Source organism: Bombina bombina, chromosome 9 (genome assembly GCF_027579735.1).
Source record: "Bombina bombina isolate aBomBom1 chromosome 9, aBomBom1.pri, whole genome shotgun sequence".
Classification (NCBI taxonomy): Eukaryota; Metazoa; Chordata; class Amphibia; order Anura; family Bombinatoridae; genus Bombina; species Bombina bombina.
In genome coordinates, this window is record NC_069507.1 from 74415573 (window position 1) to 74442159 (window position 26587).

The window sequence follows — 26587 nt, forward strand, 5'->3', positions numbered from 1 at the left end:
TGATTCCCTCTCTCTCTCTCTCTCTCTCTCTCTCTCTCTCTCTCTCTCTCTCTCTCTCTCTCTCTCTCTCTCTCTCTCTCTTACTCTCTCTCTCTCTTTCTCTCTTTCTCTCTTTCTTTCTCTTTCTCTCTCTCTCTCTTTATTTCTCCTATCTACAATGAAGTTAGTTTGACCTTTGATATGGCGTTTGTCCAAAATGATATGAAAACTAAAAATGAAAATAAAATATTGATTTATTGCTTAAAACATAAAATCGCAACAGTGTTGGTATTTTAAATCAAGTCAGTAAATCAAAATGCAACTGAAGCAGTTTTAAAATATTAAAGTGATCAAAAACTTTAACGAATTTAATGTATATATATTTTTTAAATACTTTTGCGTTATAGTAACCGTATTGCTGTTCCTCCGCCCGCATCTCCTACTGTAGTTAGCATATCGATGACGAATCTAGCTTCTTCCAATTGTTGCATGCCCTACGAGCTGGACGCCAAAGGGGGCACACAACAATTGGAGAAAGCCAGATTCATCATCGATATGCTAAAGAAAGTTGGAGATGCGGGCAGAGTATCTGCGTTAAGTTAACCATAACGCAAAGGTAAATATTTTAAAAAATAAACGTCTTTGTAAACTTTACTGAATTAAAGTGCCCCTGTTTTTAAGATTATTATTTGTTACTGGGCTTTAATTCGTTAAAGTTTACAATCATTTTAAAAATTAAAATATAAAAAAAAATACCTCACATACACAAATGCATTCACATATATAAATAGACACATTCAAATTCACACGCACACAGATACACTCTCACTTACAAACACAAACACAACACTCTCACACACATGCATCCAAAGTCACACACTCACAACACCACACACAAACAAATGCCTTCTCACAAACACACACTTACATGCTGTGATACACCGTTAAGGTGCATCCCGCCCTCAATAAGAACTTCCCTTTAAAAGGGGTTGGGTGCTGATCATCAGTGCCTGAAAATTTTGTTGCTAACTTGTGAAGCTCATTCTTAAGCTAAGTTCGTGCTGTTATTTGAATTCAACTTATTCCTTGTTGTTACCTTTTAAACTAACCTCCTTGGACTGCCACCTTGATCTATTTATCTTAACAGTGATTAGGAGTCTCTGAACTCTTCGTTTGAGAGTTTATCCGCATCTTTCACTATCCGGTATTGGACCGGCCGGAACTACTTTCCTTACCGCGACCGGAAGTCGCACTCGCACCGAAGCCTCTGCAAACATCAGGTACGCTACATTGTAGCTCAGCTCCGCTACTTGTAATTCTTATCTTGCCTCTTTCGTGACCACTTGTGCTGCCTGTCGCCATCCTGATTTATTACACCGTTCGTGTGTTTTCTGTCTGCAACATATGGATGAATGACTTGTATATATTTTAGAGCTGTTTGTTGTGTGAGTGCGTGAAGACTAAAGAGGACATCATCCTGTGATATTGCAACAAATGTTTAATGTGCTGCAACATTATACTACATAAAGTTTCTATATTATTCCTTTTGGCAACTCAGTGTAAACCCAGTCTGCTTACATTGATATATTGATTTATATTCATCATAAATAAACTGACTCACTTCTGGAATTAATCAGGTTTTTACAAGAATTAAACTCCTGTTTGATTTTCTAATGAGTTACAATTCCAATAATTAACACACTTCTATTTCAAACCATCACATAATTTTCAGGCCTAATAAAGTGTTAATTGGAATTGTAACTAAAAATGACTCCTGAGGAAATAGAAACCCAATTTAACAGCATAGAACAAAAACTTGATTATTTGGCACATGCCTTAACTGAGGTGCAAGCAGAAAATATAGCCATTAAGACTGTACTTAAAGATTACATGGCTGCAAAGAGCAGTGAGGTACCTGAACCACACATACAGTATCCTCAACCTTTCTCTGGTAAGAGACAAGAGTTTAGGGATTTTAAAACAGCCTGTCACTTGCTCTTTTCTCTGCGCCCACGTACATACCACTCGAACCGTATAAAGGTTTGCACTACCATATCATTTTTACAAGGAGAGCCTAGGACATGGGCTAACCGGTACTATGAGAATAACGATCCCATACTAGATTCCTTACAATATTTTTTCCAGGCTATGGCTAATCTGTATGAGGACCCAGACACCCAAATCCTAGCAGAAACAAAACTGCGCTCCTTAAAACAAGGAAAGCGGACAGTGGAGGAGTATACTACTGATTTCCAAATGTGGGCAGTAGACTCCCAATGGAATCAGATCAGCTTAAAAAATCAGTTTAGGCTGGGCTTGTCTGAGACTCTGAAAGATGAGCTCTCCAGACAAGAATTACCAGATAGTCTCTCAGGTCTTATAAAACTGAGTACTTCAATTGATAGAAGACTCAGGGAGAGGCGTGCGGAGAAGGCCACATATGATTACACACCAAAAAGATCTATCACTTATACCACCCACACAGAGAGATCTACCACTAACCCCGTGCCCATGGAGATTGGAGTAATAAAAGGTCCTCTTTCGGAGGAAGAAAAAAACAAGGAGAACTTATGTCTATATTGTGGAAAAAAGGAGCATAATGTATCTAATTGTCCACTTCTTCAAAGACAAAGGAAGGGTAAGCAAAATAAACCTTTTAATATATGTCTTATAACAGAAACTTTGCAATTGACTTTGATTCTCTCATTACAGTGGGATCAGGAAAATACCCAATGCAGGGCGTTGATTGATTCTGGTGCTTCCGGAAATTATATCGATTCGTTATATGTTGTAAATAATAAAATACCCCTTGTGTGCAAGCAAAACCCTGTCTATGTCAAATCTATTGATGGAACCTTAATCAAAAAAGGTCCAATCACACATCAAACCATACCACTATTAACCACATTAAAGGAAGGTCACACTGAGTATGTTAGTTATGACATCATACCCATTGCCCTTCACACTATCATTCTAGGGTATTCTTGGCTGCAAAAACACAATCCAGACATAGATTGGAAACATTCACAAATTAAGTTAAAATCTAACTATTGTTTGACTACATGTTTTCCCCAAAGTGTAAGATCCATCTCTGCTGTGATGGAGGTTGTCCCAGAACTCTATCAGGATTTGGCAGAGGTATTCAATCTCGTGGAGGCAGAAAATCTGCCTCCACATAGGACTTTCGACTGCCCTATAGATCTCATCCCAGGAGCAGTTATACCCCATGGGAAAATTTACCCATTATCTCAAAGTGAATTAACATTTTTAAGAGCTTATCTGGATGATAATCTGAGAAAAGGGTTTATCTCCCATTCTACATCCCCTGCAGCTGCAGGGATGTTTTTGGTAAAAAATAAAGATGGCACATTGACACCAATAATTGATTATAGAGCTTTGAATGCTGTTACTGTCAAAAATAGGTACCCACTCCCATTAATACCCGAATTGATAGAACGTCTAAAGGGTGCCACTGTATACACAAAATTAGACCTTAAAGGAGCGTATAATCTCATACGTATAAAGGAGGGAGATGAATGGAAGACCGCTTTCCGCACGAGGTATGGCCTCTTCCAGTATAACGTCATGCCCTTTGGACTCAGTAACGCTCCGGCAACGTTTCAGCATTTTATAAATGAAATCTTTCATGATCTAATGGATACATGTGTTATTATCTATTTAGATGATATATTGATTTACTCTAAGACACAGCTGGAACACGAAAAACATGTAAGATGGGTTCTAACACGGTTGAAAGAACATAAATTGTACGCTAAAAAAGAAAAATGTCTATTTCATGTTAATAGAATTAAATTTTTAGGGTATATTATTACCCCTGATCAGATACAAATGGATCCCGAAAAAATCTCTGCAATATTACAATGGCCAATACCATCAACCACACGTGCACTTCAACGATTCATAGGATTTGCTAACTATTATCGTAAATTTATTAGTAATTTTTCAGATATAGTTAAACCGTTAACCCAACTTACGAGTAAAAAACAACGATATAAATGGATTGAAGAAGCCCTGAGAGCATTTGATGTTTTAAAACAAAACTTCAGCTCAGCCCCTTTATTGCATATGCCAGATCCACAGTTACAATATATTGTGGAGGTGGATGCCTCAACTTCAGGGATTGGGGCTGTTCTTTCCCAATATAACAAGGAAAAAACAGTAATCTCGCCTATTGCTTACTACTCTAGAAGATTCACCTCTGCAGAAAATAACTATGGTATAGGTGATAAAGAATTGCTGGCTATAAAAGTATCACTAGAACAGTGGAGACATTTATTGGAAGGCACTAACGAGCGATTTTTAATCTATACCGACCACAAGAACCTCCAGTACCTCCAGCAGAGTAAAACCTTATCAGCAAGACAAATGAGATGGTCGTTGTTTTTAGACAGATTTAATTTTTTGATAACCTACAGACCTGGGGTACTAAATACAAAAGCTGATGCTCTCTCCAGATTTCACGAGCAAACTCCTGTAGATGCACTCAATCCTATTATTCCTCTTGACAAATTTATAGGAATCTTAACACCTATTGAGATAAGGATTAAACAAGCCTTAAAGAAAGAACCTATTCCACCAAAGTCCTGTATGAAAGATACTAAGACTGGATTATTTTATCATAATACCAAACTATACGTACCTACCGCGTTAAGGAAACAAATTCTTCATCACACCCACGATATACCTTTAGCAGGTCATAGTGGTATACAAAAAACTATAGAAAGAACTAGAAGAACATTTTGGTGGCCACAAATGGATCAGTCCATACATACGTATGTTCAGTCTTGTGACACTTGCGCAAGAAATAAAATAGACCATAGAGGTCCGATAGGTTTACTATCTCCTCTGCCCGTTCCTGATAGACCCTGGGAAACTATTTCTATGGATTTCATAGTAGACTTACCCAAATCCCAAAACTACAACACCATATTAGTGGTAGTGGACCACTTGACTAAGTTAGGACACTTTATACCGTTAAAAGGATTACCATCAGCATATACTACTGCTAACACTTTTATAAGACATATAGTGAAATTACATGGGTTACCAAAAAATATAATAACCGATAGGGGTACACAGTTCACTTCATCTTTTTGGAGGTCTTTATGTAAAAGATTACACATAAACCCTAAGTTTTCTACTGCCTTCCACCCCCAAACTAATGGGTTAACGGAGAGATTGAATCAAACCTTAGAGCAGTATTTGCGCTGCTACATAGCTCACCAACAAGATGATTGGCTGTCGTATCTCCCCATGGCAGAATTCGCTTATAACAATTCTGTTTCTTCCACCATCAAGGTAACACCATTCTATGCAACTTATGGTTTCCATCCCACAACCATACCTTTATCCGATATCGAAGTGAATTCCCCTGCAGCTACTGATTATTCCACTCAATTGCAAGAACGATTAGATGCAGTAAAGTTACATCTCTCTGAAGCTAAGACCTCACAAAGACATTATTATGATTTACATCATAGACCTGCTCCTAAGTATCAGGTAGGGGACAAAGTGTTATTATCGACGAAACATCTTAGGTTACGTGTACCTACAAAGAAACTGGCTAACCAGTTTTTAGGTCCTTTTGTCATTGACAAAATATTGAATCCTTCAACTGTACACCTGAAATTACCTACACATTACAAGTTTCATCCAACATTTCATGTGTCACTTGTAAAACCATATCAAGCATCTAAAGTTTCAACTACTCAGGATACTAACCCTATTCTGGTAGATAGCCAAGAGGAATTTGAGATTGAAAAGATACTGGATTCCAGATTGAGAGGTGGTCAGTTGGAATATTTCCTAAAATGGAAGGGTTATGGTCCTGAAGAAAATACGTGGATAAGGGACACTGAGGTCCACGCTCCACGCCTTATCCGTGCTTTTCATCGTCGTTATCCTCTTAAAGCTTCTGCCGTTGCTTTAGGGGGGCTTTGAGGGGGGGAGTGTGTGATACACCTTTAAGGTGCATCCCGCCCTCAATAAGAACTTCCCTTTAAAAGGGGTTGGGTGCTGATCATCAGTGCCTGAAAATTTTGTTGCTAACTTGTGAAGCTCATTCTTAAGCTAAGTTCGTGCTGTTATTTGAATTCAACTTATTCCTTGTTGTTACCTTTTAAACTAACCTCCTTGGACTGCCACATTGATCTATTTATCTTAACAGTGATTAGGAGTCTCTGAACTCTTCGTTTCAGAGTTTATCCGCATCTTTCACTATCCGGTATTGGACCGGCCGGAACTACTTTCCTTACCGCGACCGGAAGTCGCACTCGCACCGAAGCCTCTGCAAACATCAGGTACGCTACATTGTAGCTCAGCTCCGCTACTTGTAATTCTTATCTTGCCTCTTTCGTGACCACTTGTGCTGCCTGTCGCCATCCTGATTTATTACACCGTTCATGTGTTTTCTGTCTGCAACATATGGATGAATGACTTGTATATATTTTAGTGCTGTTTGTTGTGTGAGTGCGTGAAGACTAAAGAGGACATCATCCTGTGATATTGCAACAAATGTTTAATGTGCTGCAACATTATACTACATAAAGTTTCTATATTATTCCTTTTGGCAACTCAGTGTAAACCCAGTCTGCTTACATTGATATATTGATTTATATTCATCATAAATAAACTGACTCACTTCTGGAATTAATCAGGTTTTTACAAGAATTAAACTCCTGTTTGATTTTCTAAAGAGTTACAATTCCAATAATTAACACACTTCTATTTCAAACCATCACACATGCACACTAAACACTCACCGAAACGGCGGCATTGCACAAGCATTTCACACGAAATGCTTGTGCAATGATAAATGCTGACAGCGTATGCTGTCGGCATTTATCGATGTGGGGCTGACATTGATATATCGGCCCCAAACACTCATGTACACAAACTCACAAACACAGCCACTCTCACAAACATACTGTACCCAAAGTCAAACACAAAAACATGTTAACTGCTTCAGTAGTTGGTTTAATATTCCTCTCTGTCTCCCTTTCTTTATAGTTCAGGCAGTTGAGTGAATAGGAGTTATTATATCTTGTTAAAACTTGTGAAGTTGATATGAGGAACAAACTTTTACTAGAACTGGAAGCAAACATAAAACTGATTCCAGTGGATATTTTACAGATCACTCAGTACCAATGACTGCCTTACAAGCTATTGTATTAACCACACAAATATAAAACCCAGTAAAGCAGAAGTAGCACAAAGCAAATGCATCAGTTAATTAAAGGGACAGTCATCTTAAAGTCTTACTTTAGATTAAGTTGCAAATAGCCTCTTGCATCCCTTTCTATATCATGCAATAAAGAAGTCACCGTGATGAGAACAATCACTAGGCTTCTATAGGAGGCGCTTAACTCTTACATAAATGTATATATGGATGAAAAGATATATATACCTATGTAAAAGAGTATCAAATGGCAATGAAACAAATGTCAATATTTAGAGCAATATATAACCACACAAAATATATTCTATATGTAAAGTACTATATGTTAGTTAAAATTATTAATACAAATCAATAATCTGGGCAAACCAGATCTGGAAAGTCCAGCAGATGTCCTCAAGTGTCCCCCAATACTTGAAAAGGCCACTCTCTGTCTTCACCCAGAGGGCTGATGCAATTCTGTGATGTCAAAACAAAAACAAGAACAGAGGCGCCACATGTGTAGGTCAATAAAACCAAAACATCCAATAAAGGAGCAGAATAAGGGTACTCACAAAGGAGGTGGCACTCTCTCGTGCCAATAGGAGCAGGCTGGTTTTCAACAGCAAACCAGCTGGCTGTGTATGGATCTTCCCCAAATACGCTGGAAGTCTCTGTCTTCTGAATCCCAGACCAGTGCTCCTAATGATGATAATGATCTCCAGCCGAAACCAACAACAGCTGCACAAGAAGTAAATGGGAGGCTCCCATTTTCTTCTAAATGTCTTACATATGTCTTACATATGGGAAGTTAGTACAGCATGTCTGGCCATTTTATTTCCACTTTCTATTGGAACAGATATCTATTCTGGTATAGTATTAGGCTCTGTTATTTTACTCCTTATTGACTCTTTTCTTTGTCTAATTGTGTTGTTAATTCATTTTTTTTATATAAAGTCACTCTAACTATATTTGTTCATAATAAAAATGACTTTATCGTTGTTTTTGTCTTATATCTGAACCATGTTATTAAATAGCATATTAATAACTAAAAAAAACCAAAAAAAATTATGTTTTTGCACCAGATTTAAATAAAATTAACTGTTTGCTGCTTGCCTGATTACACTGTCCCTTTAAAGACACATTGTACTAAGCAATTTTTTCATTACAGCGCTTTGTCTTGTTGTTGAATGCTGAATAAAACCATCTTTTTAGTGCTCTTTCATATACATGAGAAAAACTTTGAGTAGCATGTTCCATTAAGCAGACCTGGGTATCCTAGGAATCATCTGGCTGGGTTTGTCATTAGGCAACAAAAGCAGCTGTCAAGGGAGTTCTTGGCACAAATAAAAAGTATTACTTTGCACACTGGTTTACAGTTATAAAAAAATTTGTAATATAAGGATTTCAACATTCCCACTTGTTTCATGTAATGCCAATCTGCAATCTGACATGGACGTTTAAAGTGACAGGATACCCCACAATTTTATTTCATGATTTGGATAGAACATACAATTTTAAACAACTTTTCCATTTACTTCCATTATCAAATTTGCTTTGTTATCCTTTACTAAAGGAACAGCATCCCACTACTGGCAGTCAAATGAACACATCTAGTCAGCCAATCACAAAAGACAAATGTGTGCAGGCACCAATTAGCAGCTAGCTCCCACTAGGGTAGGATTGAGCGCATATTCTTTTTCAACAAGGGATACAAAGAGAACAAAGCACATTTGAAAATAGAGGTTAATTTAAAAGTGTCTTAAAATGACATTCTCTATCAGAATCATGCAAGTTTCATTTTGACTTGCCTATCCCTTTAATGTGTTACCTTGAATCCATCATGGAGTACTAAAAACGGCTAACATTTTTAAAATGTATGTGCACATTTGCTTTGGAAATTTTCCTCCACTTCTTCAAAAAATCCTGCCCCAGTAGTTTTTCTAGGGATTTGCTGAAATGTCTTATTTATAGCTCCTAATATACAGCTTCTGGTTAGTTGTATAGTGAATGTCTCATATTTAAAGGGGTACTGAACCCAAATTTGTTCTTCCATGATTGAGATAGAACAATGCAATTTTTAGCTACATTCTAAATTACACCTGTTATTAATTTTTCTTCATTTTCTCTGTATCTTTATTTGAAAAAGCAGGAATGTAAGCATAGGAGCCAGCCCATTTTTATTCAGCACCCTGGATAGTGCCTGCTGATTGGTGGTTACATTTAGCCACCAATCAGCAAGCGCAACCCAGGTGTTCTACCAAAAATGGGCCGGCTCGTAAGCTTACATTCCTGCTTTTTCAATTAAAGATTCAGAGAGAATGAAGAAAAAATAATAACAGGAGTAATTTAGAAAGTAGCTTAAAATTGCATTGTTCTATCTGAATCATGAAAGAACAAATTTGGGTTCAGCAAGAGAACGAAGGAAAATTGATAATAGGAGTACATTAGAAATTTGCTTAAAATTGCATAATCTATCTGAATCATGAAAGAAAAAATTGTGGGTTCAGTGTCCCTTTAAGAAAAGTACAGAGGCAGGGGGAGAAATAGATTAATGTTTCTAATTGCAACATAAAAAAAATTCAGTTGCATTTTAAAAGTATTTTATGATAGATTAAAATAAAGAGGCTGTGTTGAATCAATTCATTTATTAAAAAAATGTTTTATTATGTACATAATTAAATTCAAGCACCAATGCACAATAAATAACTGTTCGGCCAATCATGAGTGAGTGGAGTGCCATATTTCACCAATTACCATCAATGTCCTGCTCAGGAACGTCAATAAAAGATGCCAGGTGTATCTTTAAAATATTTCTTCAAAGGGACACTGAATCCAAATTTTTTCTTTCGTGATTCAGATAGAGCATGCAATTTTAAGCAACTTTCTAATTTACTACTATTATCAATTTTTCTTTGTTCTCTTGCTAACTTTATTTGGAAAAGAAGGCATCTAAGCTTTTTTTTTTGGTTCAGACTCTGGACAGCACTTTTTTATTGGTGGATGAATTTATCCACCAATCAGCAAGGACAACCCAGGTTGTTCACCAAAAATGGGCCGACATCTAAACTTACATTCTTGCATTTCAAATAAAGATACCAAGAGAATGAAGAAAATTTGATAATAGGAGTAAATTAAAAAATTGCTTAAAATTCCATGCCAAACACATTTTGATAAAGAAAACATGTTACACAATAAAATAAGCAAACAAAATACACTTATGTCCCTTTACTCCATCATCTCAGTGTCCCTTTAATGCACATCTGTAGTTAGATAAATCTGATGATAAATGATATCTTTATACTTCCACACATTGCTGTTATAATGTACATGACAAACTGATAATAAATATTTACTTTTTAACAATATATAATAGGCACCAAGCGGCAACAATGATAGTAATCTCCTCCAGCAAACCCAATGTAGCCACTTTATTAAAACATTTCTCAAGATAACCGTTTCCTACCTGTGTCAAACTATATCCTGTGCGCTGCATCAATGCACGCAGTGCCGCTTCTTTCTGAGTGCCGGCCAATCCATCCCCGGATTTTTGATTTGATTCCATTGTGAATGATTATCAGCAAAAAATCAGGTTAATTAGGTGTGCTCACTGCAATCAGATTTAAGATAAATTATGTAAATTAACATTGCTAAAAGATAAAAAAGCGTTTAATTTTTTTTTCATTTCATTGAGGGCATTTTTCATCATTAATGAATTTGGTAGTGATATATAAATTATTGTAAGTTTTTATGTATATATACAGTAGTTCTTTTTCAATTGCTATATTTGCAAATTGGATCTAGAGAATACCATGGTGCAAAATAATCAGTACAAATATTTATTTGGTGACACAGGATAAGAAACTCATTGTACTTATGAATACACAAATAATTAGATTAGTTTAATTACTATATTGTATACTCTATATTTATGAATTGTATAAAATTATGATTTGATGTGTTGAAAAGATAGGATTCACAGTGTTAGTATGAGCCGGGATAGCAAATCAACCTTCCCAATATCAACAGATTAACTAAGTCCACTTGTGTTTACTGTTTTAGATCTCTGTGCTATTTATTGGCCTAAATGAATGAAAAGGGGCCCGATTATGAAAGGCACACTAACAGTTGCCGGAAGTAGCGTTCATATTACAAGTTGAAAGTAAATGTGATAGCTTCAGCGCAATTGAAGTTATTGCCGTTGGTTTAGTGCAAACTTAAAACTCTGGTTAACTGTAATGCTTGAATAAAAAGTGGCAAAAAGCACATTAAAAACACATGTAAAATTACAAATACACTCATAATAACACCATCTAATAATAATTATTTAAAAAAAAATGCACAAAAAAGTTTTAAAGGCTCAAAGATATGAGATCTCAGGTCAAAGGGCTTTACATAGACATACAAACATATACATGTCTAAATGTATATATATATATATATATATATATATATATATATATATATATATATATATATACAGTATATACAGGGAGTGCAGAATTATTAGGCAAGTTGTATTTTTGAGGATTAATTTTATTATTGAACAACAACCATGTTCTCAATGAACCCAAAAAACTCATTAATATCAAAGCTGAATAGTTTTGGAAGTAGTTTTTAGTTTGTTTTTAGTTATAGCTATTTTAGGGGGATACCTGTGTGTGCAGGTGACTATTACTGTGCATAATTATTAGGCAACTTAACAAAAAACAAATATATACCCATTTCAATTATTTATTTTTACCAGTGAAACCAATATAACATCTCAACATTCACAAATATACATTTCTGACATTCAAAAACAAAACAAAAACAAATCAGTGACCAATATAGCCACCTTTCTTTGCAAGGACACTCAAAAGCCTGCCATCCATGGATTCTGTCAGTGTTTTGATCTGTTCACCATCAACATTGCGTGCAGCAGCAACCACAGCCTCCCAGACACTGTTCAGAGAGGTGTACTGTTTTCCCTCCTTGTAAATCTCACATTTGATGATTGACCACAGGTTCTCAATGGGGTTCAGATCAGGTGAACAAGGAGGCCATGTCATTAGATTTTCTTCTTTTATACCCTTTCTTGCCAGCCACGCTGTGGAGTACTTGGACGCGTGTGATGGAGCATTGTCCTGCATGAAAATCATGTTTTTCTTGAAGGATGCAGACTTCTTCCTGTACCACTGCTTGAAGAAGGTGTCTTCCAGAAACTGGCAGTAGGACTGGGAGTTGAGCTTGACTCCATCCTCAACCCGAAAAGGCCCCACAAGCTCATCTTTGATGATACCAGCCCAAACCAGTACTCCACCTCCGCCTTGCTGGCGTCTGAGTCGGACTGGAGCTCTCTGCCCTTTACCAATCCAGCCACGGGCCCATCCATCTGGCCCATCAAGACTCACTCTCATTTCATCAGTCCATAAAACCTTAGAAAAATCAGTCTTGAGATATTTCTTGGCCCAGTCTTGACGTTTCAGCTTGTGTGTCTTGTTCAGTGGTGGTCGTCTTTCAGCCTTTCTTACCTTGGCCATGTCTCTGAGTATTGCACACCTTGTGCTTTTGGGCACTCCAGTGATGTTGCAGCTCTGAAATATGGCCAAACTGGTGGCAAGTGGCATCTTGGCAGCTGCACGCTTGACTTTTCTTAGTTCATGGGCAGTTATTTTGCGCCTTGGTTTTTCCACACGCTTCTTGCGACCCTGTTGACTATTTTGAATGAAACGCTTGATTGTTCGATGATCACGCTTCAGAAGCTTTGCCATTTTAAGAGTGCTGCATCCCTCTGCAAGATATCTCACTATTTCTGATTTTTCTGAACCTGTCAAGTCCTTCTTTTTACCCATTTTGCCAAAGGAAAGGAAGTTGCCTAATAATTATGCACACCTGATATAGGGTGTTGATGTCATTAGACCACACCCTTTCTCATTACAGAAATGCACCTAATATGCTTAATTGGTAGTAGGCTTTCGAGCCTATACAGCTTGGAGTAAGACAACATGCATAAAGAGGATGATGTGGTCAAAATACTCATTTGCCTAATAATTCTGCACTCCCTGTATATATAAATATATATACAAATATATGTTTAAATATGTATTTATATGTATTTACTGATATATATATATACACATATGAAATATGAACACATAAATACATGTTAAAACATATTTATGCAATATTCATTATAATATATATTTACTGTAAATATTTCACATTCCTCTGCACACCTCAGAATATGTTCTATGTATTCATAAATAGATATTTCTATATATATCTGTATATATCTATCTATATATAATCATGCATATATATATATATAATATATATATATATATATATATATATATATAAAGTGAGTCAGGTGCACTCTCACAAACAGTTCTTTAAATGCCAGGGTACTAGAATAAGAGTAAGATATGGCAAGCAGGAGACAGCACTCCCTGGTCTTAGTAAACAAGTAAATGTATTTAGTGACAATTTATTTGTTTACTAAGACCAGAGAGTACTATCTCCTGCTTGCCATATATATATATAAATAAATATATATATATATAGGTATAGATTTATAGTGTACCAAAATACCATCATATATATATATATATATATATATATATGTATTTATAAATAAATAGAACATATTCTGCTATGTGAAGAACATTGGAATGTGAAAAATTCATATTTTTTATGTAGGGTTAGCGCACTTGAGAATATGTGATTGGGTTAGTGTGCAAGTAGGGTTTTTTTTCCACTTTTTTGCACTATTGTCTTCTATGGGGGAATACATTAATGCACACATGATATTCTAAGTTTGTCTTTTTGCACAAGCAGTAACTTTTTACTTTGTACTTGTTATATGAGCGCTATCCTATGCGTGCAAAATGCTTACTTCTAGTGCAAATAGCGTACAAGTCGGAGTGCAAAATACTGCTCAATTTGAAATCTGGCCCAAAGTGTTTTATGTGAAATCAACCCCAGAGGTTTAATTAGAGACACTGATCCAAACTATCAGTTATCATATTGGAACAAATGTGTATTTTTGGGCTTGAAGTAGTGCTATTCCAAATGTCTAACTTACTAAAAGTTTCTAAGGCTATCACAAATTTTACAGGTTCAAGGCAACTGTTTATTTGCATCTTTATTACAGGGACTGAACACACTTTAGCATAATGTCTTTGATGAAGACACAATTAAAATCCTCAGCTCTGTCATTGTTCTAACTAAACATAATATAGTTTTACTAACTCCACAGGTGGCATAGCTTAATGAAATGACTACCAACAACACATTTGTTTTTATATTTTAGCTATTCCTAGATTCTCACAAACTATGAGATATACCTTTACATGAGGAATACAGAACAGCCTTTGCCTTACCACAAACAAAAGGAATTGCCAATAACCATTTGTAATGTCAAGCACAGTCTCATACTTGCAATTTGGGATACACCATTTACTTTAGTTATATGGTTTCAATACTTCTGCTATTAGACTAGGCCAGTTACTATGCAACTGCTTGGATGCATGGTTAACTTAAATATATAAGTAGATCTTCAAGTAAAAACTTGAATTGCACCAGCCTATGACATGCGCCTGATTTTTAAAAACACATCAGACTATTTATTTTCCAGATATTTTTTTTCTGGTATAATCATTATGTAATTTTAGTGGTTATGGGTGCAATATAAAGTTTAGTTATCTCCTACACTTTAGTTAACTTATTTCATTAAATTCACACTCTGGAGGGAGACCAAGAGGTGTTGTTTAGTTTGGGGCATGCATATTTTTTATGTGCTGAGAAATGTGCACCATTGTAAATGCTGTATATAATTAGTTTAGTTGTACAATCAAAAAAATGGTACAACAAAATATGCCATGTATGCTGCTGGGTGCAAATGGTATCTAAGAAAGTTTATGTAGTAGGTAAAAAGTTTCTACACTACAAACTCTAACAGATTGGAGGGGAGGACCATGTTTATATTTTAAAATACATAAAACCAACATAATAATAATTTAGCATGTTAACAATTATGCTTATCTATAGATTATGAAAATATCATCAATAGATGGTACTTATCTTAGTCAATAGCCAAACTCTGCCCAAAGTTAAGACAACATATTAATTTTATAAATGGAAATCTTATCATTTCAAGCATACGTGCAATTCAGAAGGAATCTCTAGAAACTTTATTTTATAAATTGCATTGAATTACATTAATTGTGCTAGTTATACCTATAAAATAACTTGCTTTATAAATGTCTCACAACTAAGTAAGTATGTAAAAAGTTAACTCATTTTCAAAGTAGATGGTTTAATCCACATATCTTTGTTTCTCTAAGTCCTGAATATATATATATATATATATATATATATATATATATATATATACACACGCATATATATATTTACATATATATTTATATATATAAACACACACACTTTTCCACTATTTTTCTAAAATATTTATATTATCTACTACAGTTAATTTGCCAGTTAATTTGAATATTTACCAAATACATAAAAAAATACATATATACATTAAAATAAATCTATATGACACATGGAAAATAGAAAAATACGGAATCTACCTCTCTATGTTATATTCTACATGAAAATAATGGCAAATCATTTTAAATATATGAGAAAAGAAATTTGTTCTTTAAAATATATTTCTACAAGTAAAGAAACAATAAACATTTACAGTACTGTGCTCTAATAATTAGCTTTGTTCAATAATAATGAATATATCTCACAGTTTTTTTTAGCTGCATCAAACTATTTATGAAAACATTCACTGATGGGTCACTCTACCTCAAGTGGTTCAATACAGCAGAATGCTACCATAGAGAGCTTATATCTATGAAAATGTAAGATTCACATCTGGTCCCCCTCCAGAGATAATCAACCCAAAGTGATGGAAATGTTAAATAAATTGCAATTTCTTGCACCATAAGAACAAAAAATAAAAGAAGTCTCAAATCATCAAATGCATTAATTTACTATGTGCTTTTGTAACACAGAGTTTTATGTTTTAGGGTAAAATAATAATAATTATATATATATATATATATATATATATATCAAAATAACAAGAGTATTGCATTGAGCAATGATACTTTTTTATTGGACTAACTATACATTTATAAGATGACAAGCTTTCGGAAGAGTTCCTTCCTTTATCAAGTCTGAAGCAATACTCAGACTTGATAAAGACTTGATGACTCAGACTTGATAAAGGAAGGAACTCTTCCGAAAGCTTGTCATCTTATAAATGTATAGTTAGTCCAATAAAAAAAGTATCATTGCTCAATGCAATACTCTTGTTATTTTGATATCTAAATCTCTGGACTAACACGGCTACTCCAATCAACGTATATATATATATATATATAAGTTTATTTTAGTATTTATATTTTAATATCTGTTTTTAAAGTCACTGTTCTGGTTATCAATCAAATATATGCTAAACCCCAAAAAATTACTCAACATTTTCATGTCATATTTGTTATTCAGGGGGTGTCAATACACGTTTTATTTTCTTTACTGAAAAGCATTATGTGTTGACAACATTTACAGGATGAAAACATTATTAAACCTTCTACATACTGTTAATCAAAGTATTTCAGACATATTTTTATATCTAATCCTCACCTAAAAGTTAAAAGTCCTAGGATTATTATAATTTCTCACTGCATATCTTTATGATCATATTGCACATGATGTCTGCACCTGTTTGCTTAAGTTAGATTAAAATAGGTCCTCTGGTTAATTTTCTAAAAGTGCCCAAAATGCCCTCAAAATAGAGGGCCTTGTAATTTTTAATTAAAAAAAAAAGTAGCATTTTTTTAATTAAAAACAACTAACTATACTAGGCAGTTATTGGGGTCTAAGGTTGGTGGGAGTGGGATGTTAGAAAAAACGTCACTAAAAAGTGCCTTTACATTGCAGTCTATGGGAACTGTGTGTTCCCATAGACCGCAATGCAAATATATATGTATATGATTACCCCTTTGCTGAACGAGGTTCTGATGCCGTCTGTGACAGCATCAGAATGAGGCTCCTATAGGAGCCTATGGAAACACACTCTCTGGGGCTCAATGCTTCCTAGCAATGCGAACACGAGCTTGCGTCCGCATTGCGCTTAACTTGTAATAGTAGAGCACATTAACGTGCGCTGGTTTTACAAAGTGGAGCGCTAACATAGCTTGCTCGCAAGCGATATTTAGTGCTCCACTTGTAATCTGGCCCAATATAAGTTAATATTATTATTATTATCATTAGACAAATGTCTGATTGTTGATATTTACATGGTAAAACAAATAATCCCCTTTACATGTACTCTGTTGTTTCAATGTCACTGCAAATAAAAATTAAATTACATGTTGATATATCAAATGAAACATTAAGTTTCAATATACTAGTAAAACACAAAACAACAGTAACTCTGATGTTATCAGGGTACTCAAATGTGTACCAAACACTACAGCAAAAATACTATAGACTCCTGTAAATAGTTTCTAGGTGGGTGGTGGTATAGAGACTGTAAGAAAATACAAGAATACCATAAGAATATCCATAGGATTACTTATACATATACTTCAGAAGGAAATAAGGGCTGCCACGATTGTCCTTTTAGTTCTTATCATCTACCACTAAAATCTATTTTTTTGCATTTTTAATATTCTATGATATGGCCATTTTGTTCTCCTTTAAATTCCCTAATAATTCAGTTATCTTTGCAGTAGTAAAAATGTTTCCAGATTTTAGGTTCTTTAATAAATCATACTCACTAGGATTTATGATCTCAGTTAAAGGGACACTCAAATCAAAATCAGACTTTCATGATTTAGATGGAGCATGTAATTTTAAACAACTTTTTGAGTCATCATATCCTACTGAGCATGTGCAAGAATTCACATAATATATGTATATGCATTTGTTATTGGCTTATGGCTGTCACATGATACAGGGGGAGTGGAAATAGACATAACTTTGCAATTAGTCAAAAAAAATTCTTCAACTCATTTGAAGTTTACACTTAGTGCTATTGCATTGTCTTTTTATCATGCATTTGTTAATTATGCAAATCTACGGTATGTACTGGTCCTTTTATCAGTTCTATAAGCTAACACATTGTTTAACAGATCCCATGAACCACCTATCTATCTATCATCTATCTATTCACTCACCTATCCCCTTTTCTGGCTCATCAAAATCTTGCGGCCTCCTTAGTTTTAAAGGGATACTAAACCCACATTTTTTCTTTCATGATTCAGATAGAGCATGCAATTTTAAGCAACTTTATAATTTACTCCTATTATCACATTTTCTTCGTTCTCTTTGTATTTTTATTTGAAAAGCAAGAATGTAAGCTTATGAGCCTTAACCTTAGATTCCTGCTTTTTCAAATAAAGATATCAAGAGAACGAAGAAAGATTGATTATAGGAGTAAATTAGAAAGTTGCTTAAAATTACACGCTCTATCTGAATCATTAAAAAAAATGGGTTTAATATCCCTTCTTTATATTTTTTTTCAACATCTTGGATAATATAGAATTTAGAGAAAATATCTAATCAATTGTTAATGAATCTAGGAAATTATGAGCAAATGTTTAGGCATTTATTTACAAAATTATAAAAAATATCACCTAAATTATAAAATATACAGTGTATTTATAAAATAGGACATTTGAATCCTAGTTAAATAATCTTAGTTTAATGCTTAAGAATAAATAATATAGTAACACTGACCAGGTGTCATACTACAGCAATATTTGGCAGCAGCGCTCTTTAAGGCAACCTAGCTACAGTTTCCATGACCAAGATAAGGAAATGATGTTTATTTTGAGTAGATCAATAGTCTTGTATATTGACTCAAGCACAAGATCATATGTAAATGAGATCCATTGTCTTGCAGATTTCAGCTATACAGACACATGGACAATATTCATTCCTTTTAGACTTCCACGTAAATACAAAGCTTTCTGCTTTTGTTTAATTAGATATCTCTTTATAATGCATATTCATCCTTGTGTTTATGCTGATTTTATCTATGAAGATTCTATTTTTAAAAATAACTATTTATAGATCTCTTACATTTTCTATCAATTCACATGAAGAGAATATTTATTTTATAGTCTAGTAAGTTCATAAAATGGAACAATAGTTGATTCTTTTTTTATTTTTTTATTCTTTCTTTCTCTCACTTTCACCAATTTTTACATTAAATTCGTACAAATTTCTTCAAGTTTATTTCAATAAAGAATCACAATGTTTGTTTCCAAAACAGGTATAAAAGAACATTTAATAATTTCTAATGAAACTGGCCTCATATATCATAATCCAATGCATTACTTTCGATGCTACACCTCAGGAGTATTGGCAGTATCAACATTGGACTTTTTTTTGAAGGGGTTAGTATTATTTATTAAGATATAGAAATATCCTGTATATATATATATATATATATATATATATATATATATATATATATATATATAGAGAGAGAGAGAGAGAGAGAGAGAGAGAGAGGAGAGAGAGAGAGAGAGAGAGATTTATACACACGTATACAGTTTATATATATATATATATATATATATATATATACATAAAAAAATTGGGAGTCTATTATGTGAGAAATTTAACATGGCCATGCTATGTGACCTCAATGTGTTATAACACCCTAGGCTTTAGTTTATGTGCTAATATTTTGCTTAGCACTGATATTATGGATGTTAGTGCACCATAAAGATTTTTACACTCTGCTTGTATTCTAGGTAATAGTTATTTTACATCCATTTAAAAAAACAGAGCTTTCCATTCACTTTTCTTTCTAGCTGTTTCATACATTTACAAACACAGATTAGGCAGAAAGAGGCTGAACCCTAGGCGAGGACCATCCCATAGGGCCGGCTATTAAGTACCATTTATTCCCAATTTAGCTTCTCTCTTTTTGGTATTTTTATTCTCTCTACTGGTAATGGGGAGCCCTTGCTCACTGTGCCTATAGTGGTATAGCTGCAACTCCACAGACGGGGCCCATATAGGCTGAAATGTAAGTTTGGGGTTGGCTGTACACATATTTTGTTCAGATGACAATTGCCTGGTATTTTGGGTCTCGACTGTCGTTTTAGATGGGGTCAGACTGATATACTACAGGAAAGTTCTCTCCTGTGAAAAGCACAGTATGGGCAGAAACAGGCTGCCACGTGATACAGGGGGATTTAAGGAAAAAAAGAAATATAAAAAAGGATAAAGACCTCCTGGGAGAGGATCTAAAAGGTTTTTTTCCATGTCTGGCATGCAAGGCGTGCAGACATTCTGAGAAGAAGAAAAAATTTCATTTGAATGTTACTGGTAAGGAATTCGAAATAAAATCCATAATAAGGTGTACAGACAAAAATATTATTTATCTCATCAATTGCAAATGTGGAAAACAATATATAGGAGAGTCCACAAGACCCGTTAGAGAAAGAGTGAGAGAACATATTTTATCAATAGAGAATGCCACAGAAAAAAACAAATGAAGACCTCCCTGTACCAAGACATTTTCTAACTTGTAATAATTGTGATCTAAAACATTTTAAATATATAGCTATAGATAAATTAAATCCAGATTGGAGAGGTGGTGATGTGCAAAATGAGCTTTTAAAATTGGAATATAAGTGGATATACGAGTTAGAGACCAAATACCCCAAAGGTTTGAACATAGATTTTCACCTAACCCCTTTTTTGCATTAATAATTTTCTATAAAAATAATTGTTTTATAATTTTTTTATATTAATTTTTTATATTAATGTTCAATATAACATATCTGACATTAATTACATGTTTATATCCTCTTTTATATTTCTTATACAATATTTTTTATATCTAGAGTTATTCTAATTTTTTAAAGAAATCTTCTAAAAAAATGTTTTAAAAAAAAGATGATTTAAAAACAATATATATATAAGAATACCATTTTGTTACTGATATCCTTGTTAGCTCAGTGGTAAGACAATCATCCTCCAAACTAGAAGTCTATGAGTTCAAATCCCTATAAGAAAAAGTCTAATTAATATTATTATTATTTTTACTATTAGGTTCCTACCGACGTTTACTTTATAAATACAGTATAAATAAACCTTAATAATAAATAAAACTTTACAAATAAGGGCACCTTGTTCTATTATGAACAAATATAGAAAAAGTCTGGGTGAGAAATTATTAAGTTAGAGCTCTAAATACAATGAATACCAACTGTTATAACTGACTTAGGGATAGCTTAGTGGAGATACCATTACTCTCCCAACTATAAATACCACGAGTTCAAAACCCCATCTGGAGAATATATTTATAGAACATTTTTATAAAAAGATTTTATTACTATTTTATATTTGAATTAATGAACACCTATTAATGATGCTAAAAATTCTAATATCAAAATTACAATATTGATTAATATATTATGTCTCCATTTTTCATCACACGTCTTGGAAGTTTCCTTTTTTCCTTTTTCTTTTCCTTTTCATTTTGTCATTATCGCTATTTGTGATATAAAATAATCAATGTCTATTAGAGCCACAACTATTCAAGTCAATTGTCTCAATTTAATTATCACACTTTGATCTATAAAAGCAGGACAGATAAGGCTAAGAATCAATTCGCTTGAGAAAGGCTGTAGTGACAGCTGAAACGCGTAGCGTTCAATTCTTTTCCAATCCATTCAGGACACACAATTTTGTGGACACCCATCCTGATGTTACGAAGTCACTGCTAAACAGGAAGTGACGGAAGATTACATGTGACGGACCGGCCTGGGATCTGAAACAACCAACGCTAGCGTGAGTAAAAAACGCTACTGAACAAAGGAGCGGTTGTTTTTCAAAACACCTAGGATAACGTTCCCCTTCTACAGATCTGAAAGTAAGACTTACCATAAAATCTTTACCCTAATAAAGGATTATGTTTTAAAGACTAAGCTTATACCGGTATTTGCTGAACATCTCATCATATCTGGACAAAGACCCCTTTTATTGGAAAAGTAATTTCTTGCCTTACCCTGCCAAGAGTTGGACAATAAACATATACTAATAGACATAAGGAACTGATGATATAACAAATATATGTATATACATTACAAACAAATTATTCTTTCTTATTGACTATATTGTTTTTGTCAAACAGATGGCTTTATATCAAAGTTGAATATTTAGTATAATCACATACACAAGATTTATCTATTTTTTTATAACACATTTTTTTAATAACACATTTTATCTATATACATGTCTTTTTGATCTATTGCATATATTGCTCGAATGGTTCCCTTAGGTTACTGATGCAATGTGTCCAATTTATTGAAAAATACATTTATTATAACTTGTCACATTGATTGGCCAATCAACTCTTAGAGATATTTTTTCATATGTTCTTTATTTTATTATTTTCTCTGTTTAATTTCAGTTATTGGATCATATATGATACATTTTTTAAATATAATGTTTTTTAATATAGTGTTTTTCTAATACAGTGTTTTTTAATATAGTGCTTTTATCAGAATAAGATCTTCTATTATCCCATTAAGAATATTCAATAAACTATATTTATAAGTCCTATCCTTATCTCTTTTTAATTATTATTCTCAACTAAGATATATTCTTTCATTATTTAGGCAACTATTTAGGTCAGTTTAGTGCTGTTTTTCACTTTTAGACAATTAGTTTAACCTGGCCACTCAGGTATAAATTAAATAGGCGCAACCTTGCTTGTTGTATTTTTTCACAGAAACAGGCTGTACCCTGGTTGGGGACTGTCCAATAGGGTGTGCTTTAGGGCATCATCCAATCCCAATTGAGCTCCTCTTTTGCATGTGTGTGTATATATATATATATATATATATATATATATATATGTGTGTGTAAACTTTATTTCTTTACAATTTCCACCGTTAAATAAAATAAAAAGGACATCAATAAACTATTATTGAAATTTAGTTTGATACAAAAGCAAAATTTTGTACAAAATCTCTAGGGTAGTAAGTATTTTTTTCCATATTTTTTCATTATTATTTTTTCAGTTGTCATATTGTGTTTGTAAAAAAATGCATAGGGTGTATTTGCATTTTTTTAAAATATTATTTATTTAGCAGTAACCTTTATCTGTGAATTATTTTACACCTAACATTTTGTATAGTTAGGTTCTTTAATTTGTTGAAGATAATGTGACTTGAATTTACCAATTTTGGGCTAGATTATAAATGAGGCGCAAAATATAGCTTCAACGAAAGAGATATTTGGGCTCCACTTTGTACTAGCAGCGCTCGCAAATTATGAATTAGCGCTCCACTTGTAATCTAGCCCATTTGCTATAAATTCAGTTGGATTGGGCAAGAGGACCTCGGCTACCTTATGTATGGTACTTTATAGACTTGAATATATTTTAGCTCAGCAAGTCAGTTAACTTTACAACTGACTTGGATTTTGAGACTTGCAGATTTATTTAACTCAGTTTATAGTCAGTGCATACAACTCTGTTACTGCACCTTTAAATATTCAATCTAAATTTAATCATTTCTATTACTTTAGTAATTTTTAATATTTTCTGGTTGGTATATGTACTTTGGTGAGGTCATCTATGTTAGAGAAAGTTAATACTCACATTATCCCCAACCTTATATGAAAAGGGAAACATTTAGCACTATATCTTGTCAATGCATGTAAGTTCGCCTGCCCATGTGGAAGCCAACCTAATGAGTGAGTCTTGCTCTGTTACATTTATATAAATGATGTGTGCCCACATACCTTGTTTTCATATACAAAATATGACTACATACTTTAATAAAAACAGTCAGTAATCTAATAATTCCCCTTCAGGGTAGCTGCAACATTATAATATCTATATAGCTCATAAAGGTTGATTGTAAGATAGGAAATACTAATATAGACATACAGACAATTTTTATATAATATGAATATATTTTTACATTTATTTTAATAATTTTAGAACAAAATATCTCTCACAATGTAAATGTCCAGGTAATTTCCTGCTATTGCCATTATTATCATCAATCCTGTTAAATTGTAATGAGATATTTCCCCACACCTTAAACACAATACAGTCCCTGCACTTTGTATTCATCGTTATCACTATCAAAGAACAGCTCCTATCACATTTACCGTTCAAGGTTTGTCTGCCTCTAATATATACTGTGTGTCATTACTGGTCTTTATAAACTAATTAGAAAATGGTTCAAGCTACAGGCAGACAAGTTCTCAAGCAAAGAACCTGTTCATCCGCAATCATCACATTTGCTGCAGCATTGCTTGGCTAAATTTAAAGGGACACTGTACACTAGATTTATTTGCACAAATGTTTTGTAGATGATCCATTTATATAGCCTATCTGGGAGTGTTTTTTTTTTAAACAATGTATAGTTCTTCTTATTTTTAATAACATTGTGCTTGTTTTTCAGGCTCCTAAGCAAGCCCTAAATAATCAGATGTAGACAGAAGTCTACAGATTTTTGCTTGCTCCTGTAATCTGTCTTTTCATATGCAGGGAAGGGAGGATGGGGGTGTGTCTGCTCTTCCTGCTTTCCCAGCCCCTTTCAATGGGTGTCTCAGCCTAACCTCATCAACAATGCTAAACTGGGAGCTTCTAAGTAAATTTTTAATGGTTTTATACTGGATTTTTATATCAATAACTGTGCATATTCTTCTTTATAGTAGTGTCTATTACATGCTGTTATATATGTAAATTGATGTATACTGTCCCTTTAAGTGTGCACAAGAGCTCTGTACCTAGTAGGCAAATCCAAAAATGTAAGTCCATTAACAAAATCTTACAACAAGCCCATAGTCATACTATTATTAATAGGCTTAGTGTAAAGTAAATGCAAATTATCGTTATTTGTCTCTGCAGACATTAAAACGATATACAATTGCAAAAAGAATATGTTCTAATATGCTATAGCATTTTGTTATTAAACTATTGCTTCCATATACCTGTCTTTAATCCCTCCCCTTTAATTTGTTCACAATGATCCATTTGACTTGATGGACTGTATTAAATTGTTTACAAATAGCTAATTTATCTTTATTTCGGCATTTGAAAAAGCTGATTTTACCTATGTTATCCTTACCCTTACTGAAAGTTTCTTTACTTGAGTATTGACTATAGAAAGCTGTGTAAACATAATTAATATGTTAATTTATATGACCCTAGGGAGGTCTCCCTATGGGTGATGGGGGAAACCAGAAGTGGACTCCTTGCCCAGTGTGCTTAGAGGAATGTGGCTGCACCTCATTGACAAAGCCCATAGAAGGCTGAAACGATTGTCTGGGGTTGTCATTTTCATATAAAATAATAAACACAAAGAAACAATTGCCCATACATTTTATACTCTGCAGCTTGGATAACAAGTAATTGAAAACACATTAAGGGAAAAATAATTTTCCAGTACACTGTCCCTTTAAAAGTGCCTTAAATTTAAAACACTATCTGAATCTATCTGAATCATGAATGTATAATTTCACTTTAATGAAAGTAAAAACAAAATTCTGAAGCCATAATTAATAAGCAAAAAAATTAAATTGGACATCTTTGTAAACTACCTTGTTGGTGTTAACATTTTCAGCAGTGGGGCTGTTTTAATTTGCCAGTCAACAATCATTAAAGGGACAGGAAACCCCAACATTTTATTTCATGATTTGGATAGAACATACAATTTTAAAAAAAACTTTCCAATTTACTTATATTATCAAATTTGCTTCATTCTCTTCCTTTGTTGAAGCAGCAGCATTTTACTACTGGCAGCTAAATGAAAATATCTAGTAAGCCAATCACAAGAGACAAATGTGTGCAGGCACCAATCAGCAGCTAGCTTCCACTAGTGTAGGATGTGTGCCTATTCATTTTTAACAAGGGATACTATGAGAACGAAGCACATTTGAAAATAGAAGGGAATTTGAAAATGTCTTAAAATAACATGCTCTATCTGAATCATGCAAGTTTAATTTTGACTTTTCAATCCCTTTAACAACCCCAATGTAAACTTGGTCTAAAAAAGCAGAGGTATCTTCACTTGTGCACACTTGCTAGGTTTGTACTTTGTTTTCTTAATGTGTGAATATCAGTTAGACATGTGCGTTTCGTTTCGTTCCGAATTGAAATTAAGATAAATTTGTCAAATTCTGAGCTTCAGATCGATTCCAATTTCTGAATTACCGTAGCACCTGAAACTAACGAATAAATCCGAATTAGTTCGGATTTATTTGTTACATTCGGATGGCCATGGACTAATCACAATTACACTAGTATTGTACAGTATATTAGGTTATATCACTCTGCTATGGGTTACACCTAATATTACAGTACATAATACTAGTCTAATACACAGCACATCCCACCTAACACATACCGAACATCCGAATTTACTAATCGAATCCGAACCGAATACATCC

The 26587-nt window shown here is 33.7% G+C and overlaps 1 protein-coding gene across 3 annotated transcripts in view; it reads right to left on the reverse strand.

Annotated features, from left to right (window-relative positions):
• Positions 1–26587, reverse strand: part of A1CF (APOBEC1 complementation factor) — a 102006-nt gene that overhangs the window by 70971 nt on the left and 4448 nt on the right. For all 3 annotated transcript variants that reach the window (XR_008399276.1, XM_053692226.1, XM_053692224.1), the window contains exon 2: positions 10620–10763. Coding sequence is in view for 2 of the 3 variants with exons in the window: in XM_053692226.1 (XP_053548201.1) it covers positions 10620–10718 (99 nt within the window). In the remaining variant the exon portion in view is untranslated. The remainder of the gene's footprint in view (positions 1–10619; positions 10764–26587) is intronic.